We start from the raw sequence: 16,644 nt of genomic DNA on the forward strand, positions 1-16,644 counted from the left end.
TGTCAGATAACTGCTTCAGGAACAAAGGAAATGCTTTAGAAAAAAAGCCAGTACATACAGAAAAGGTGAAAGGAGATAGCTTTGATGAACCAACCGTGTGATGAGAAATGGTTTCGAGAATGACAGTGTATTTTGACTCCTCAGCAGGTGCCACTGGGCATTGCAGCAATCCAGCCTCTGAAAATGGATTGCAAACCGGCCACTTTCAGAACAACTGCCATATAATAACACTCGACCTACCGAAACCTTTTAACCAAGTTGATCAGGGCTGCATCGAAGTCAGCTTCATTACCAAATCTCTTTATTATGTATCGTGTCAAGAGGTGGTTGTCATAGACAGACCTAGTCAGGATCACGGACGTTTCTTCGACAAGATTGCCAATGACAAGTGCCAAACATTTTCCTAATATCTTAGTCAAACTATTAAACAGTGTTCAGCAGAGTTAGGGAGTGAAAGTTGTTTACGATACCCTGCTTATTGGTGTTCTTTCTCAGCAGCATTCCCACTTCCCAGTTCACAGTACTATGAGGTCTCCCGTTCGGCAGTCAGTTATAACAGCTCGTCACCACACATATTTCAGTTGTTGTTATCTGGTTTTTGCAACACTTCACGTCTTCTGTCAACATTTGCAACAAGCCATTAAGGTACCCAGCCAGCATGACCATATCGGGCAGACATCAAGGCGAACAGTGGAATATTGGTAATTTTTTGCTGATATCAGCCCGTCATCAATACAACATCAGAACAGAGTTATTTTACGTTTTGCATTCCTCATTGTCAGTTCTATTTACTACTATCATCGTCGATGTAGAAAACATTGTATTTGTAGCAGTATTGTGTTTTTTTATAACAGTACTCCAACATCGGGCGGATCGTACTGCTGCTGGACATGCAATATCCTTGTGTTCCAAGCAGGGACAGGGGAAGCAACTCAAAATGCAATCCTTATATTTTCCATATCGAAAGCAGAGAAATTCAATATCCCTGTCGAAAGTTAGGATACAAAAAACACGTGATTTATCTAGCGTCATAAATAAGATTAAAAACGCTTTTTAATTTTGCCAGTTCAATATAAGGTATGGGAAAATTTAAAGTCTTTCGACTTGAGAAATGTTCAACAATTAATTGTGAATTGTATGTTTCAGTGCAGAATAGTACACGTCATTTTCAAAACTTGGATCCAAACCGACACACATTTAATTTAAGGTATGTTAAAATTGGGATGCAAAAAGTTGTTAAAATCGTTATTTTAAACATCAACAAACATGACGTTTACATTTAAAGCAAATAATTGAGTGATTATCAACATTTGACAGATTATTCATTTTGATGTGTGTAGCCAAAAACGAACAGAAAATAAACCAACATAAACCTACCACAGCTCAAAATATATTTCAAATTTTTCAATGAAATCCTACAGAAATGGATATCATTAGGAGAGCTACAGATAGCCTGTCTACAGATTTCAAACAGACAGTTCTTTAATAATAAGTATAATTAGTGAATTCCTTTTAGATGTTCATTTATTTTTTTTTATGTCTTGGGATTTATCAACATATCTGACAGCTAAGATAACCCCATGTTTGCTGAATTTATTATTTGCATTGGAAATGGGACTGAATATCAGTTCCCGAGGACACCCATGTAAAACTCTGAGTCCCCACTAACCATCCACCTTTCATTTTACATGAAGGTGCGGGTAAGCTGTCAGACATGTCCATAGATAGCACTACAAGTTTGAGGCTATAAATTTCAATGTGTTCTAAGGCTGTGTATTGACAAACAAATACCCATGTTATTCACTGTGTGAATGGAAATACATGTAATTCCTTGTTTATTTTTTCAAGATGATTCTGAGTATCAAACACAGACACTTCAAAAGCCACCTCCTGTCATTCAGTTTCCAAAAGAGAGAGCATCTCAACCCCACTTGTCTTCTCCAGAGCCAAGTAGATATCCACAGCTAACTGACATTCACAATACGCCAAAAGAAAGAAGTGCAAATGCAGCTCCTCCCAACTTGTCGGGAAAATCTGAACAGTTGTTGCATGGTAAGTCAATATTATATCATTAGTATACTTTAGGGTATGTGGAAAGTGGTTTCAAATTTATTTATAAACAGAAAATAAAACATTTTGTGTTTGAAAGCAGCTCTTGGGATCATTCCACGGAGAGCCATGTTTGAAATGTATGCTTTCACCCTGATACATAATTACAATGCTTAAGAAATAACTGGCAGGTAAATGAGGATAGTATCAAAAGACAAAACATTTTCAAGAATTTTATCAATTTAACCAATCTTGTTTCAAAAGGATTACTTAAAAACAATAAATTGTATAACTCATCCTAACTGCTCTGTTGATCTTCGTGTGAGGATATCCTAAGTTTTAGCTTCAGACAGCCACAGCATCTCCATGTTGGACGTTTTGGGTGAAGAGGTACAAAATCTTTGCTTGCATTAGCATGAGGAATATAATGCTGTAATATTAACTTTGGTGTCTTTTACCATTCTAGAGGCCCTTGGGGCACTGAAACAAGGTGCCATTTCCCTGTGAAATAGGCATCATAATTCCCATTTCTGGAATATGAAACCCCTACCCCTAATCACGGCAAACTAAACGAGGCAAATAAATATTAGTGTTATAGTAGACCTTATATAAGGCCACAGATAATTGATTGTTGGTTTAGCGATCTCTCCGATTCTAGAAAGCAAATGTGAAATGAGATTATTATTGATTGTGTATTATCTACATATATATAAAAATGAGAATGCGTGTCTGTCTGTGTGTCTGTGTGAATCCTTAAAACTTGAGAACTACACAACCAATTTCATTCAAATTTTACACATGCCTTACATAGGGTCCATGTAGTGTCATAGGCCCCAAAATTTTTTAACTTCTTGCCTAGTGCGAACCCAGTGCAATATCACATCTCCACTATTTCAGTATTACGTGTCAAAAGTGAAACAATAACCTCTCTCTATTGTAATGTCAGATATTTTCACTTGAATAGTTTCACATTAATACTGAAACTATTATCTCACATGTCTGTCTGTCTGTGAATCCCTAAAACTTGAGAACTATGCAACCAATTTCATTCATATTTTACACATGCCTTACTTAGGGTCCATGTAGTGTCATAGGCCAAAAAAATTTTTAACTGCTTCATAGTGTAAGCCCAGAGCAATATCATATCTCCTCCACTATTTCAGTATTACGTGTCAAAAGTGAAACAATAACATCTCTCCATTGTAATGTCAGATATTTTCACTTTAATAGTGTGTAAAGAGGGAAAGAACCCTCATCTGCAATTTTGATGAAATTCGAATCATAGGTATTCCAATTCATTAGAGAAAATATAACAGAAAAGTCTAATTCTTCAATTGCATGTAACATGGGCAACGTCAGGTATCTCTACTAGTTTTCAATATATCTGTAAACGACTAATGTCATGAGGTATACTCAGCAAGTATTTCGTAATTCTACTCTACCTTTCTTTTTTTTATTTTCTATTTCAGTTCAGGATCAGCAGCTATTCACCGCAATTGAAAAAAATTCAAGAGGAACAGTCCCAGTAGAGAGAAATGCTGCAGTCTATACTGCAGCTAATTCAAAATATTCCATTCTCATTCTCCATTTTGGAGACAAGAAATCTCCCCAACACAATTCATTTCTCTTGTGAGAGTTAAGAGGATATTGAGGCTTTGGAAGCTGAGTTAAGTGATGGTGTGGTTCAAAATAACAAGGTAATTTGCACATTTTACATTGTCGTGGCTTTACCTGCTGGTTCATTAATAACCACTCTGCCCCTCTCTAACTGATCTGTCTACTTACATGTGACTTTTGCTTCCTTCATTCTTCACATGTGTGTGTTTCAATATCCCACACACACACCAAAGAAACTCACACCCATCTTGGTATTCATAACCGCAGATTCGGTTTGTTTTGACTGTATAATAATTAAGAATATTTAAGCACATCAACCTAATATTCAGTTGAAAAGATTATTTGATTAAGATTCCAGCAGGAACCTCAGAAAGTAACATGGTACTTGTATATTGTGGTTTACTAGTTCTCTTTTACTGGTAAAATAAAGTAAATCAACCAATGGCAGTTGGACATCATATCCATAAACAATTTGTGGTTTTAAATACAATTTTATTGATGATATCACTCACATTTAATGTGTTTTTCCTATTTCTGCACAGTCCAAATATATTTATTTTCAACAAATCTCCCAAATTTCAAGTCATAAAATCAAACCCGAAATTGAGTACCGTAACTCCTTATTAACCAGTCTTTATGTACAGATATGAATGATTGTTGAACTTTGTCACAAATAGCCACAGCTGTATAAGTGAACTTAACACTAATTAAATAAATATCTTAGTTTTACAGTGTATGTTGGCCAGTATATTTTGTCTTTATTTTTATTAGCTTCTAAATCTTGTGATTTATTTTGTTGTGTTGTAAATAGCCATTTTTCAAAGTTATAGTTTATAAAATAAATGATGTTTGCAAAGAAAAATGAGTTGTTCATTTTTAAATTTTTTTTCTGGCTGTTTCTACATGATTTTTCAGATATTCCCATACAAATGCCATGTAAACTGATGCTTATACAATTACATCTTCAAAATAAATTTAATATTGTTTCTGTTTAGCAGTGGGTGGTCCTCACTGGATGTAAATTGAAACAATATTACATTTTTATTTTCAAACGCTGGGTGGATGAGGCTGGAATCAGAGCAATTCATACCAGGGATCTGGTGTAATGCTATTGGAGAACATAAAGTGTGGCCGATGTCGAACCTGTATAAACGTTTAATCATACATTAATTATCCCACCCTTGAATTTATTTTGGATCCAGATCAGGTATTTGACAAAATCAGCTTCAGCCAATATTGAGACTTCTCGAGTTGAAAAATCATACATCAGCCCAACCTCATTTTCATATTGGACCAATGTCACTTTGATGTGAATGTGACATTGGGCCAACGTCAACTAGATGTAGAGACCAAAATCTCCCATCAGCCCAACCTCAAATTCATATCGGCCCAATGTTGTGGCGTGTTGCATTGGCCTGATATGGTTTTGCTAGCTGAGTATGCACTGAAGACAATTACTGTCTCTGGCCCATCACCCGACTCAAACAGTCAAGCAAAGCGTTGCGGGGAATCCACATATCTGCTTGGAACCATGTAGCACAGATCCATTGAGTCTGTCAAAGACTAGATTGTAATTTTGTTGCCACGTTGTGTTTCTGTTACTTGGGCCATGGGACAACTTCTACTATCTCGTGTTTTAGTGTACAATGTCTAACTCTGACAAGGGCAGCATCTGTATTTCATGTCCAAAAAATAGTTGAGCATCAGTCTTGCCAACACGCACATTGGTCACGATGCCTTTTTAGTGAGGAAGATTGCTATATGAATATAAGATCCTGAGGTCACCACTTTAGTAGGTTTTTGCCCCTCTAATTCAATGTAAGATGTCACCAGTATGGAAGTTTGTTGATACCACCACCTAAATGTTGTCCGTTGGTTATTAGTTCAACAAAAGTTCTCATGTTGAGTTAACTCCATGGGTGTTGGTTGAAGAAGACTATGTCGGTGACGGTAGTTGTTGATAGCAGTATGTGGCAGACAGATGTTGCCAACTGTGTTCGTGTGTTTGTTAGCTGTGTGGTGATATACAACAACAACTTGACCTTGTTCAGTAGTAAAGCTTTCTTTACTGAAGTGTGGGTTAAGTACAATGTTAATGTTTTATTGAGATGTCTTTAGTGTGGTAGCAGTGAATGAATGAATGCATGAAGATATTAGTTGTGCTTTGTATATGCAAAAAGAGACTTGATAGAAGTGTTTCTAGTTAGCATGAAGAGATGATGGCATCGAGTTTGGTCTATACTGCTAGTGCACATGGTAGAAGAATGTTCTTGTGAGAAAGGCTAGTGTTAATGTGATAGAGCAAAACTGCATGCCAGGAGTCCTTTAGAGAAGCAAGACAAGTAACTCAATTAAACATGGTGGCAGGCACATTATATAATTGAGAATCGGGCCAATCACAGACCAAATAGAGCTGTAAACTTACAGTGTCATCTGAGCCTACCTGAGATTAAAAATGTGTGTTTTAACCAAAGCTAGTATAGGTATGCTACACCTTTGCTAACCACCTCATCTTGTATAGACTGTTAAATAGTTCTTCCTCTAGTTTATTTTTGTTTCTGTCACTAGCTCTTTGCTAAACTCTAATCAATTCTGATATAATCACTCTCTTCAGGGCGTCCCATCACTGGTTTTTGATGATTGTCTTGTCAACGGCTGCTTAGATTTTTCACTGATCCAGTCCCTGTCATCTTTGTGTGTTGATAAAGGCTCGTTCAACTTCTAGTGACTAGGACCCTAACAATGAGCCCTATCTAAGTTGACTATGCAAATCAGAAATTTGTGATCTGAGTACTTGATCAGTTTGAAATGAGATCATCTAACTCTTTTCGTATCAAATGGTTTAACAAAACTCTATCTTGATACGATCTGAATAATCTGCTCTGATTTTCTACACCTGCACTACCAAAACATCTGGTTGGTACCTGAGCAGGTTGTTGAAGTTTTTGTACCCCCCTTCTCCAATGCAATAGTCCCACAGAATCCTGAGACAAGTTTAAAATGTAGTTCCAGTCCCCCACTATTACTAGAAATTGGGCGTCTCCAGAAAAGCTTCTAGACATCTGAATAAGGCAGTCCTGCTTCTATAGGGACATAGATGCCACTAGCCTGAAGGCACCACTTTAGTTGCCGTTTGCATCCAAGATCAACAAATTACCACTCAGTTCTAAGAAGAATTCCTGTATGTCAATATTCCAGAGTTTTTGGAACAGCACAGCTAGTCCATCTTCGTATCCTAACAGATCACGAGATTAGAACACCTCCTATTCACTGTAAATGGTTATGAAAGTGTGTGCTCCAAAGAATTTAGTCTCAGTATCTACTTCTAGTTACCTGAAGTTGTTGAGGTAACTTTGCATATAATTTGATCCCAGGTTCCATACAATTACACAATCTATTCTAAGAGTAACCTGTCAGGAAAGACAAGTAACAAGGTCACATACTTTGATCTTTGAGAAGAGCTGGTGATCCAGTTCTTTAGTTCGTATGGGACTAAGGTTCATTTATCTGTCTCTTTTTTTCTCTCAAAAGCCCAATGTGTGTGAGATATTGTTTAAAGATTGATAACTGTATTTTCGTCAGCCTGGATTAATAGTCTGTCTTTGAGAGATTTTGACAAGAGTTCATTGGAATCCACTTTTTTGAGGAGGTGGGTATGTTTTTGTTTTCTATGAACTCCTACATCAAGCCATTGCTGCTTTTTTCAAACAACTGAAATTAATGAGGAGGCTTGTGCGTGTGGCTGTCAGTTTAGTCGCTGTTACTACTGATGCTGCTGCTGTTGTTGTTGTTGTTGTTGCTGCTGTTGTTTTTGTTGTTATTGTTTTGATGTGGGTCTGATGTTGGCAGTTTGTAAAAAGACAGGTTTTCTGCTCCTCTTTGTCTCCCTTGGCTTTTAAATTAATCTTTTTTTATTTTAGTTGTTTTTCCTTTTCACCCCAACATGTATTTTGTGAAGATTTCGTCCTGTCCTCATCACATGATGAAACTTCTGAATCTGCCAAGTTTGTGTCATGAGTAAGAAGTCGACATGTAAGTATGTGTAATTATTTCTCTATTTTGATGATCTTCTGAAAGAGCAACAGCCACTGCTACTTGTTGAGATACAATTGCTAATTCCTGGGCTATGTTGCTGGTTACCACTGCTGCTTTTGTTGTAGTTGTGCCTGCTGTCTGTCACCTCTCCTGTTGTTGAGATTTTTGTTGCTGCAGCTGACATTTCTGTTGCTGCTCTTGGTATTGAAATTATTGCTTCTTTTAGTGTAGTTATTTGTGTTGTGGTGTAGGAAGCAGTGTGAGCCTTTCTCCTACTCCCATTTTTTTGTTGTGATTGGAAGGCCTTTGTGTGGTTGTTAACCTAAATTGTGTGGTATCTAGGTGTTCTTCCTTCTAATGTGGCTTTTGTTTGACAGTTCAGCAATACTGTTCAGGATTTGTGGTTGTACTTGAATCAACATCATCAACTCAGTTCTGAGGCAATTTATTTGCAATATTCTTTAAAATATCAAATAGGGTCTCAAGAACTTCTATCACAATACATCTCACCACCCACTGAATGTCACCATCCACAGGTGTTATGCCTAATATTGTAACTTTTACCACATGCCAGCAAAAGTGTGGTGGGGAAAGGGGAATAGATCTTCGTAATTTGCATGAGACAATAGAGTTTCTGAGTCAGCACTTCTGCAAGGTTTCTGTGAGGCCTGAAATATGAAATTTACATTGCTCCATATTTCTCTAAAACATTTTTCTACTTAGATGTGAGTTACATTAAAAACCTGTCGGATTTTTTATTTGGCATTTAACACACACTGGTATATAATAATTTCTTCTGGAAATTCTTTCATTCAGTTGTGAAGGAACTGTCAGTTTAACTCCCTTGTTCTATCAGTTGATGAGTTTTTCTGCATCGTTTGAATTTCAGTGCTTCTTTTAATTGTTCATGGAACTGTCCCCATTTTTATGGCTGTTTTGGTGGAAGCATTTGTGTTGTTGTTGTTGGTGGTGTTGAAGTTTTCAGAAACCACTGTTAATATGGTTGTGGTGATATCTGAAGTGATGGAAAAAGCGGCAAAAGTGGAGACTGTGAAAGAAGTGTTAGTGTTGTTGATGCAGCTTGCCAATCTTAGAAAATCCTTGCTATTGCTACTGTTGTTGCTGTTGATTGTTGCTGTATGTTATTCTCTGTTATATTGTTGTTGGTGGTGGTGCTTTTATTTTTGTTTTTGGCACTGTAGCTGTTGCTATTTTTACAGATATTGTTTCCAGGAAGTTTTTTTTTTTTTGTGTGTGTGTGTGTGTGCTTTTGAAAAACATGACAATGACATTGCTGTCAATTTCAAGTGTAGCCTCTTGAATGTCAGCCGAATTTTCAGAAAGGAATCTTTCTCTCACTTTCTCTGTTACACTTTTTTCCACTCTCACACTCTTGTGCTTCTTTTTGCTTCGAACATTATTATAGCATACTTGATCTACATCTTGTTTTCATCAAAGAAAATAGAAACTATGTTGTTTTGAAAAATTTTTGAATGTTTGAGCCCCACTCCCAATGGGGTGTTTTTATATAAAAATAACTACACCCAGATATAGTAGGCGAGTTCTTTATCACAATTATTAAAACAAAAATTAACAAGCAAACAACAAGTACCCAAAAGCATGGGATGGTGAGAATTTAAAAAAAAAATTACAGAGTAAAAAAATCAGTGTGGTTTCTCATTCAGCACTTAATAATAATAATAATAATAATAATAATAATAATGATAATAGTAATAATAAAGATTTCTTTTATTGGCCACAGGGGCCCGAGATATGGAGGACGAGTTACAGCACACACACAAAAAAATCACAAAACAAAAACTACAAAATCATGTGGGGTTAATATCGATTGAGGGGAGATACTACCATGTTAAAGGATATAACAGAGGATATATAATAGAAAGTAGAGAAATAAATAATAAATAAATAAATCGAATACCCAATAGTGGGGCAGTCCACTTAGGGTGATCCGGGATAAACCCCACACAAAAATCCTGGGTTACACTGCCATCTCCAAGGCATGAGTTTCTTTTCCCAGGTTCTTTTCTTCTGCTTAGAAAAGCATATTCAGAGTAGAATTTTTCGATGGCAACACCATGAAGCATTGGAAGCAGAAACAGCTGTTAGATGGGGTAACGTCTATTTGTATTAAAAGTAATAATTGATGTTAGTCCATTGTTGATCAATATTTCTCAGACAAGCAAACACGACTGAAGACAATACCTCCGCTAAGGTGGGGGTAATAATCCTTTCTTCAAAAGGAACAAGGTCTGAAATTTTGGGGAAGAGGTAGTTAAATAGATTGATTTCAGAACTTGACTAATATTTATTTTATTGACCCTGAAAGGATGAAGAGCAAAATCAACCTCAGTGAAATTTGAAGGTAAAGCCAGATGAATTACTGCAAAGCATTTTGTCTAGCATGCTAACAATCGCGCCAGCTTACTGCTTTTAACAATGATTTCAAATTTTGGAATAAGGCTAGCAATTTTGAGGGTGGTGGTGGTGGTGTTAGTCAATACCATTGATCCCCATTACTTGACTACAGTTTTGTTTTACCTACCTCAGAGTGATGAAATGCAAAGTTGACCTCAGCAAGACTTGAACTCAAAATGTGAAGAGCCAGAACAAATGATGCAAGTTATATTTTCCAACACTCTATTGATTCTGAAAATCCAACAACTGGATCTTTATGAACATGTTGAACATATTCAGCTGCCAGAAATTTTTTATAAATGAATTTGAAACTTATTTCAACTGTGTCACAATCTCATTACATCTTGAATAAGAGCTTTTAACCTTGAAATATCGTAAGTGAAGAAAAATGTCATGCTGATAAAATACAAAATAAAATTTCTGAATTATCATAAGTTTTTGTTTATTTTTAAATTAAAATCTGCAAAGTTTCATACAAATTTTCTCAAACAAAGAAAAAAAAGAAAAAGAAAAAGAAAGGGAAAGATTATATTACACAAATCTTTCAGAGATGCTGGGAAAATACTTGGATTTCAAAGGATACCACTAACAACAAGATGAACAATAGATGAACAGAAAAAGATAAACACAAGAAAAATCAAACCAGTTCTATTCTTGGACAACAAATGTTGATACAAGAACCCACTTAGAGAGAAAAACTTCTCATCAAGACTTTCGCGCCTCTGTAGATTTTTACATAAGAGCCTCAGTCAAACAATGTAAATTATTCTCCTGAATGCTGGTGTGTTGCATGTATTTCATCATCATCATCGTCATCATCATCGTTTAACGTCCGCTTTCCATGCTAGCATGGGTTGGACGACTTGACTGAGGACTGGTGAAACCAGATGGCAACACTAGGCTCCAATCTAAATTTGGCAGAGTTTCTACAGCTGGATGCCGTTCCTAACGCCAACCACTCAGAGAGTGTAGTAGGTGCTTTTACGTGTCACCTGCACGAAGGCCAGTAGGCGATACTGGCAATGGCCACGCTCGAAATGGTGTCTTTTATGTGCCACCCGCACAAGCCAGTCCAGGGGCACTGGCAACGATCTCACTCGAAAATCCTACGGGAGCTAGTCAGGCGGTACTGGCAACGGCCACGCTCAAAATGGTGCATCCCATGTGCCACCCGCACAAGAGCCAGTCCAGGGGCACTGGCAACGATCTTACTTGGCTTGCCGGGTCTTCTCACGCACAGCACATTTCCAAAGGTCTCGGTCAGTAGTCATCGCCTCGGTGAGGCCCAATGTACGAAGGTCTTGCCTCACCACCTCAGCCCAGGTCTTCCTGGGCCTACCTCTTCTACGGGTTCCCTCAACTGTTAGGGTGTGGCACTTTTTCACGCAGCTATCCTCATCCATTCTCACCACATGTCCATACCAGCACAATTGTCTCTCTTGCACACCACAACTGATGCTTCTAATGTTCAGCTTTTCTCTCAAGATACTTACACTCTGACGGGTATTCACATTGACATTACACATCCAACGGAGCATACTGGCTTCATTCCTTGCGAGCTTACGTATGTCCTCAGCAGTTACAGCCCATGTTTCACTGCCATGTAGCATGGCTGTTCGTATGCATGCGTCATACAGTCTGCCTTTTACTCTGAGTGAGAGTCCCTTTGTCGCCAGCAGGGGTAAGAGCTCTCTAAACTTTGCCCAGGCTATTCTTATTCTAGCAGCTACACTTTCAGCGCACCCACCCCCACTACTAACTTGGTCGCCCAGATAGTGGAAGCTATCGACTACCTCTAGTTTTTCACCCTGGAATGAGATAGAAGTTGTTTACAGTCTTTATTGCACTTGAACATCTGCCACAAACAAAAACTAACTTGCTAGTTAACCTGCCTTTGATGTTGCTGCACCTCTTATGTGTCCATAGCTTGCACCGGGTACATCTTATAGAGTTACTACCTACTCCTTTTCTACATACTGAGCAGGGCCATCTACCTGAAGGGGTTTGTGTTTTATCTACCTTCCTACTTATTAGGATTTTGGTTTTAGCTAAGTTGACTCTAAGGCCCTTCAATTCTAGACCTTGCTTCCACACCTTAAACTTCTCCTCTAGTTCTGATAGTGACTCCGCAATTAGGGCAAGGTCATCAGCATAGAGGAGCTCCCAGGGGCAACCTGTCTTGAACTCCTCTGTGATTGCCTGGAGGACTATGATAAATAAGAGGGGGATGAGGACGGAACCTTGGTGGACCCCTACCTCTACCCGGAATTCATTGCTGTACTCATTTCCAACACTCACCTTACTGGCAGCATCTCTGTACATGGCTCGCACAGCTCTCACTAACCATTCTTCTATCCCAAGTTTCCTCATTGACCACCAGATAAGGGATTGGGGGACCCTGTCAAAGGCTTTCTCCATGTAAACGAAAGCCAGGTACAGAGGTTTATCCTTGGCTAGGTATTTCTCCTGCAGCTGTCTTACTAGAAATAAGGCATCAGTAGTGCTTTTACCTGGCACGAACCCAAACTGCATCCCATCTAAATTGATTCGCTCCCTAATTAGTTGGGCTATGACCCTCTCTGTAACTTTCATAACCTGAACTAACAGCTTGATGCCTCTGTAATTATTTGTATCTAAAGTGTCACCTTTAACTTTGTAGCAGTTGACTATGATGCTGTTACACCAGTCATTGGGTATGACTCCTTCATGTATCACCTGGTTCATAATACGGGTGACTAGGCTATAGCCAACACTGCCAGATATTTTGAGCATCTCTGCAGTGATTCCTGATGGGCCGGGAGCTTTCCCGGTCTTCATACTCTTAATTGCTTTATCTACCCTGGTACTATCAACTCAGATAGCTGGTCCCTCTATTGGGTCGACATACGGCAGGCTCTCTTCCTCCCATTCATTCTCTTTATTAAGCAATCTATCGTAGTGGCATCTTCAGACCTCTTTCTTTGCATCCTCATTTAGTGCAAACGTACCATCATCCATGCGAACACATTTCTCTCCTACGACATCACTATTTTCTCTCCTACACTGTCTTGCAACACGAAATACCTCGAGTCTTTGGTTCTCACGGCGCAGAACATTGGCAAATCTTTTCTTATCTGCTTCCCCTCTGGCTAAATAAACTTGTCGCCTAGCCTCCCTTCTGGCACATTGGTACAATTCCCTGCTACCACCGTTCTTCCAGTCCTTCCAAGCCTGTTTCTTTTGTCTAATAGCCCTGTCTACCTCCTTGTTCCACCACCACGCTACTCTGGGTCGAGAGGGGACCTTACACCACCCACAGATCTGGTCGGTGGCTTTCAACAGGTTGTCCCGCAGAAATCTCCAATTGTCTTCCACGTTGTATGATGCTATATCCCCTTCTATTTCATTAAATGCTTCAAGTAACTTGTCTCTAAATCTCTGTCCATTTGCAGGGTCTTTAAGCTTCCACACCCTTCTCCTCCAAGCTGGTCTAATTCTGGGCACCCATTTTGCCTTGATCCCAAAGTCGCTAGCTACTAATCTATGTTGTGGGGTCCATGCAAAATGATTTCTAAGCTTATATCCAATCTGTTGTAAATCTGTTTTATCATGTACAACAGCTTATACGCTAGAAATATTGTAAGAGAAAAATTCATGTCATTTATTTACTTTAAAAAAATGCATTGTCACAGATTTAATCCAAATTCAAATTCACAATTTTTTGTACACATAACAAAACAGAACAAAATTGTAAAATTGACATGACAATTTGGTAAGAAGTTTGCTTCCCGATCACATGGTTCCAGGTTCAGTTCGACTGCATAGCACATTGTGCAAGTATCTTCTACTACTATAGCCCTGGGCTGACCAAAACCTTGTAAGTGGATGTGGCCAATGGAAACTGAAAGAAAACCGTTGTATTTATACAGCATATGTGTGTATGTGTCTTTTTGTTTGTGGTTGTTCCCCCACGACTTGACAACTGGTGTTGGTTTGTTTACATTCCCATAAGGTAGCAGTTTGGCAAAAAAGACCATAAGGGTAAGTACCAGATTTTAAAAGAAAATAAGTACTGACGTTGATTTGTTCAACTAAAACCCTTAAAAGCAGTGCCTCAGAATAGTTGCAGTCCAATGATTGAAGCAAGTAAGAGGAAGAAGCTAAAAATATATATGTATTTGTGTGTGTGCGTGGGTGCATGTTTGTGTGTGTGTGTGTGTGTGTGTGTGTGTGTGTATGTGTATGTGTGTTTGTGTGTGTTATAAGGAAAATTTCTCTTCTGAGACAGATACGTAGTGAAAGTCTTTCCATATCTGGGTGTGTATAAATGCTTTAAATACATATATGTACACAGCATTATTCTAATGTTTGATGTTTAGTTTCCCTTTAATTAATTCCAGCTTGACAAACTTTTGCACATGCCTGCAAATTTATTATTTACTGTTTACATACAAGAAAAGCAGTTCTTAGAGGACTATGAATGATGGAGTTGCTGTCTGTAGCTGATGAGGTGTAACAACACAGAAACAACTATAGTTCAATTACATCATTCATATCTCAGCTCAGTGAAAACAAATTGTCTTTAATAAGAATTTCTCTTCCAAGATAGATACTGCAGTTAGGGGTTTTCAACATTATATATATATATATATATATATATATATATATATATATATATATATATTTCAGTATTTGCTACATAATTATGCATTGTCTTAGGCAATCTCACTGATGAAGTACAGATGACAAATTAATTTAATTAATTTATTTGTTCATTAATACAGAAACTCAAGTTTGAGATTAACTGTAAATAATTGTTGTTTTCATTCTCTTTGGAATTACATTTCTTTTCATGGTTTGGGTTTGGCTACCCTCTCTAGCATATAAGGGTCGCCTCTCTGTGTATAAATACTATACACTGTTATATAGGAATATACATGTATATATATATATATATATATATATATATATATATATATATATATATATATACATATATATATAATACATTTGTGTTATATGTGTATGTGTGTGTGCGTAAGATGTATATGTATACTGGATTATGTGAAGGAGAATTTAAAAATGGCTATACCAGTCACATAGCTTCCTTTAAACATAAGGACAAAAGCAAAGCTACTAAGTTAGCTAGCCACAAGTAGAGTGTGAAATCTAATGCAACACCATATGTGATTAAGTGGAAAATAATAGAAAAATCCATACCTTATGTTTGTGGATCAAATAAATGTAAGCTATATTTAGCTGAAAGAGTTCAGATCTTTTTCAGATCTAAGATCCCTAACTCACTACTGAACTCTACGTCTGAAATTTTCAGCAGTTAGAAACATATGTTGAAGTACATTTTGAAGAATTGGAAAATGCCGCCTATACTGGATTAACTTGTTGATATCCTTCCATCCTTATAATTTAAGGTCTAAGGAAGATAACTCTTTTACCAATTTTATTTTTTAATTTTTACGTTTCCATTTTCTGTTTTCAATCTTTTAACCTTCCACGTTTTCTATATGTTTCCTTCTCAACTTTTTGTGTTCTTCTCTCATTTCAAGTTTAGTTTGTTATGATATGTGGTTTGTGCCTGATGAATATGTTTGAGGTACTTCTCAACAGATGAAACTATTAGTAGCACATAAAACATATATTGTGTCTATTAAATAATAGATGTCTCTCACCAGATGGAGTACTTTTTTTTGTTGATCTTACTATCATGAAATAGTACATTTAATATATATATATATATATATATATATATATATATATATAAATTAATTAGATTAATTAGCTTTTTCTTTTTGTCAATGTACAAGGTTTCTTGTGTCAACAAAGTGGTTGAGGCTACTCCACTTTGGCTGTAGCCTTTTACAAGGGACTTAACTATTATGTTTAATAGAAATACATGTTCATACATTTAAAAAATTTCCTGGAAAACTTCAATTCACATTTCATAATTCTTTTGTGAGGCAGTTGTATAATTATAGACATTTAAATGCCAAACTATTTCTGTATAGGTTGTAAAGATGAGAGTTTGAGGAAGTGAATCATGAGATCTGACAGTTCCTCTGGTTCTCTTACTTTTTCTCTCTGGCATGCCAATGTTTGGAATACAGTTCTCAAGAATGTTTCACATATATATTATGACATACTGTTCCCATCAGCATTTCAAAGAATTGAAATGTAATGCACAGAGGCATTCCCAGCATGTGTGTTTGTGTAAGACATACGCACACAGACACATGTATGTATGTACATATGTACGTAAGTATATATCATCATGATCCTTATAATCATTTTTATGTCTGCTTTTCCATGCTCACCTAAGCTGTACAGATCTTCTTCAACCCATCATATTACTACTTGTTGCAGTCACTTGTCATATTCATTGTGGAGTTAGCTTTCTCCTCTTTTTCAGGTGTCTTCCTTGGTTTTTCTCTTCCAAACATGTCTTTTTTTTTCCACTTTGATATCTTGGTACTTCTTTACCCTGTTGTACCATCCATACTCATTAGCTGTTTG

General features: G+C 37.2%; 1 protein-coding gene across 6 annotated transcripts in view; it reads left to right on the forward strand.

The window, feature by feature from the left end:
- Positions 1-546: 546 nt before the first annotated feature.
- LOC106869922 (uncharacterized) overlaps positions 547-16,644 on the forward strand; it is a 33,271-nt gene continuing 17,173 nt past the window's right edge. The window contains exons 1-5 of one of the 6 annotated variants that reach the window (XR_016243132.1): positions 547-701; positions 1,849-2,052; positions 3,519-3,746; positions 7,587-7,698; positions 10,270-10,549. Coding sequence is in view for 1 of the 6 variants with exons in the window: in XM_089357534.1 (XP_089213660.1) it covers positions 659-701; positions 1,849-2,052; positions 3,519-3,682 (411 nt within the window). In the remaining 5 variants the exon portion in view is untranslated. Of the gene's footprint in view, positions 702-818; positions 1,208-1,848; positions 2,053-3,518; positions 4,529-7,586; positions 7,699-10,269; positions 10,550-16,644 lie in introns of those variants that run through there. The other 5 variants (XR_016243136.1, XR_016243133.1, XR_016243135.1 and 2 more) reach the window with 5 other exon arrangements.

Source organism: Octopus bimaculoides, chromosome 9 (genome assembly GCF_046866305.1).
Source record: "Octopus bimaculoides isolate indiv1 chromosome 9, ASM4686630v1, whole genome shotgun sequence".
Taxonomy (NCBI): Eukaryota; Metazoa; Mollusca; class Cephalopoda; order Octopoda; family Octopodidae; genus Octopus; species Octopus bimaculoides.